The following is a 2,208-nucleotide window of genomic DNA, read 5'->3' as shown; positions in this document are numbered from 1 at the left end:
ATGGTTTTTTCAATCAACGACTTAATACTTTGCAAATGATCATTTGTTCCGTATCCAGCTCTAAATCCTGCTTGCTCGCAAGGTTGATAGAAGTCTAGTTTTGATGTCAACCTATTAGTTATTATCTTCATAAACAACTTATAAACGTGAGATAACAAGCTAATAGGTCTAGAGTTCTTTAGCTCTGTTATATCTCCCTTTTTGTGCATGACTATAATAGCTTTATTCCACTGAGATGGTGTAACTTCCTTTGAAAGGCATAAGTTATATAATTGTGTCAATGCTTTCAATAGTGTCTTTCCTCCTGCTTTAACTGCCTCAATAACGATTTGGTCATCACCAGCTGCTTTATTGTTTTTCATTCGATTTAATGACTTTGAGACTTCTTCGGTTATTATTTCTGGGATATCCTCTGAACCCACATTCTGAACTTTTTTCAACTTGATGCCGTCTTTCTATCCCTTTCTCTATATAATTCTGTGTAAAATTCTTCAACTACCCTAATTATCTTATCTTTATCTGTTACCACTTTTCCATTTCGATCTGCGATCTTAACAATATTCTTCTTACATAGAGCTTGACATCTCTTCAGCACCTTTAAACTTTCATTTTCCTTGACAACCGTTGTAATCTTTTTTGTGTTATATTGTCGTACGTCCTTTCTCACTGCTTTATTAATATCTTTATTAAGTTGCTGTAGTACACGTGCATTCGTATCGTTTTTGTTCTTAAGTTCTCTTCGTGTCTCCATAAGTCTTTTTGTCTCTTCACTGATTTTTTCCTCCTTATCTCTCCTAGGATTTGTATTGCGCTTTTTCTCTGCGTTCTTAATAGCTTTTATTAAATTATCATTTAAGGTTTCGACATCCATAACGTCTATATTTGTTGTCTCTAGACATCTTAGAATTTCCTCTTCGAAGGACATGGTGTTTTCGATTGGATTCCATCCTATTGGGTGTGTTTTTGTTATCATTTTGTATCTTTGTTTTTGGAGATTTAGCACGATCTTCGCTCTTACCATTCTTTGATCACTTCCCACTGAACAGCTATTAAGAACTGTTATTACATCATGGACCATGTCTTTGTTGTTGGTTAAGACAAAATCAATTTCATTTTTGGTGACTCCATCTGGACTTGCCCAGGTCCATTTTCTTTGGGGACTTTTTTTGAAAAAGCTATTCATTGCAAAGAGGCCATTTCGTACCAAGAAACCCAAAAACATTTCGCCTCTTTCATTTCTTTGTCCGAATCCGTAGGGACCTATTGCAACTTCGGTCCTGTCCAGTTTACATCTCAACTTAGCATTAAAGTCACCCATTACTAGGTTGTGTGTAGTGGGCGCCAGTTTTACTACATTTTCTAGTTCTTCATAAAAGGTTTCCACTTCCTCGTCCGAGTGTGTAAATGTAGGTGCATAGGCTTGAATTATTTTAAGGCTGGTTTTTTGTTAAGCTTCAGTATGCAGAGTATTATTCTTGGGTTGATACCTTTAAGTTGTTGGATATTTTTAGTGTGTCTCTTATGTATAAGAATTTCAACTTCACCTATTTTTTCTTTGTTTCCCATATAGAAAAGTTGATGCCCTGATTTAAGAGTTATATAGTCTTCTTCTTCGCGTCTTACTTCACAGAGACCCATAACGTCCCATTTTATGTGTTTTAACTCTTCTTCTAATTCCAGTAATTTTTCTTCAGATCACAGTGTTCTTACATTGTACGTAGCGATATACATTTGTTGTCGTCCGTGGTAGCCTGATCTGACCCGGGGATTCTTCGCACCCTCTGTTTGCTGTCTTTCTTGATCGCTACCTTGACCAAGGATCTGCTCACTGCCGGGGACTGAGCTGACATGAGCGGCATCGCTGCGCGCCGTGAGACCAACATTCTAACTGTGGCTTCTACTATAGGGATTCATAAATTTTTTAATGGAAGTATTTTTTAATAAACAATCAAATCGCCACAATCAATATTTTGTTTATAACTTAAAACTTGTCTGTTTAGAGATTTGACGTTAACAGACAACTTTTTCAGAAAAAAAATATACAAAGTGAGATGTGCCAAATTAAAATCGAATGATGAACAAAAAATTTAATGCAAAATGAACAACAAAATCGATATTTTTGAATATTGTTAATAACTTTTTAAATATTTATTAAAATTTGTTTAAATGTACCTTAACTTGAGAGTCTTATCGTGATTGAATTGTGTC

At 35.2% G+C, this 2,208-nt stretch overlaps 1 protein-coding gene across 1 annotated transcript; it reads right to left on the bottom strand.

Annotated features, from left to right (window-relative positions):
* Positions 1-436: 436 nt before the first annotated feature.
* On the bottom strand, positions 437-1,318 carry LOC140451277 (uncharacterized). The gene has a single exon (XM_072545019.1). It carries the CDS (start codon positions 1,316-1,318, stop codon positions 437-439), a length of 882 nt encoding a protein of 293 aa, XP_072401120.1.
* Positions 1,319-2,208: the final 890 nt, after the last annotated feature.

This window comes from Diabrotica undecimpunctata, chromosome 9, assembly GCF_040954645.1.
Source record: "Diabrotica undecimpunctata isolate CICGRU chromosome 9, icDiaUnde3, whole genome shotgun sequence".
NCBI classification, from domain to species: Eukaryota; Metazoa; Arthropoda; class Insecta; order Coleoptera; family Chrysomelidae; genus Diabrotica; species Diabrotica undecimpunctata.
This window is presented reverse-complemented; position numbering and strand designations above follow the sequence as displayed.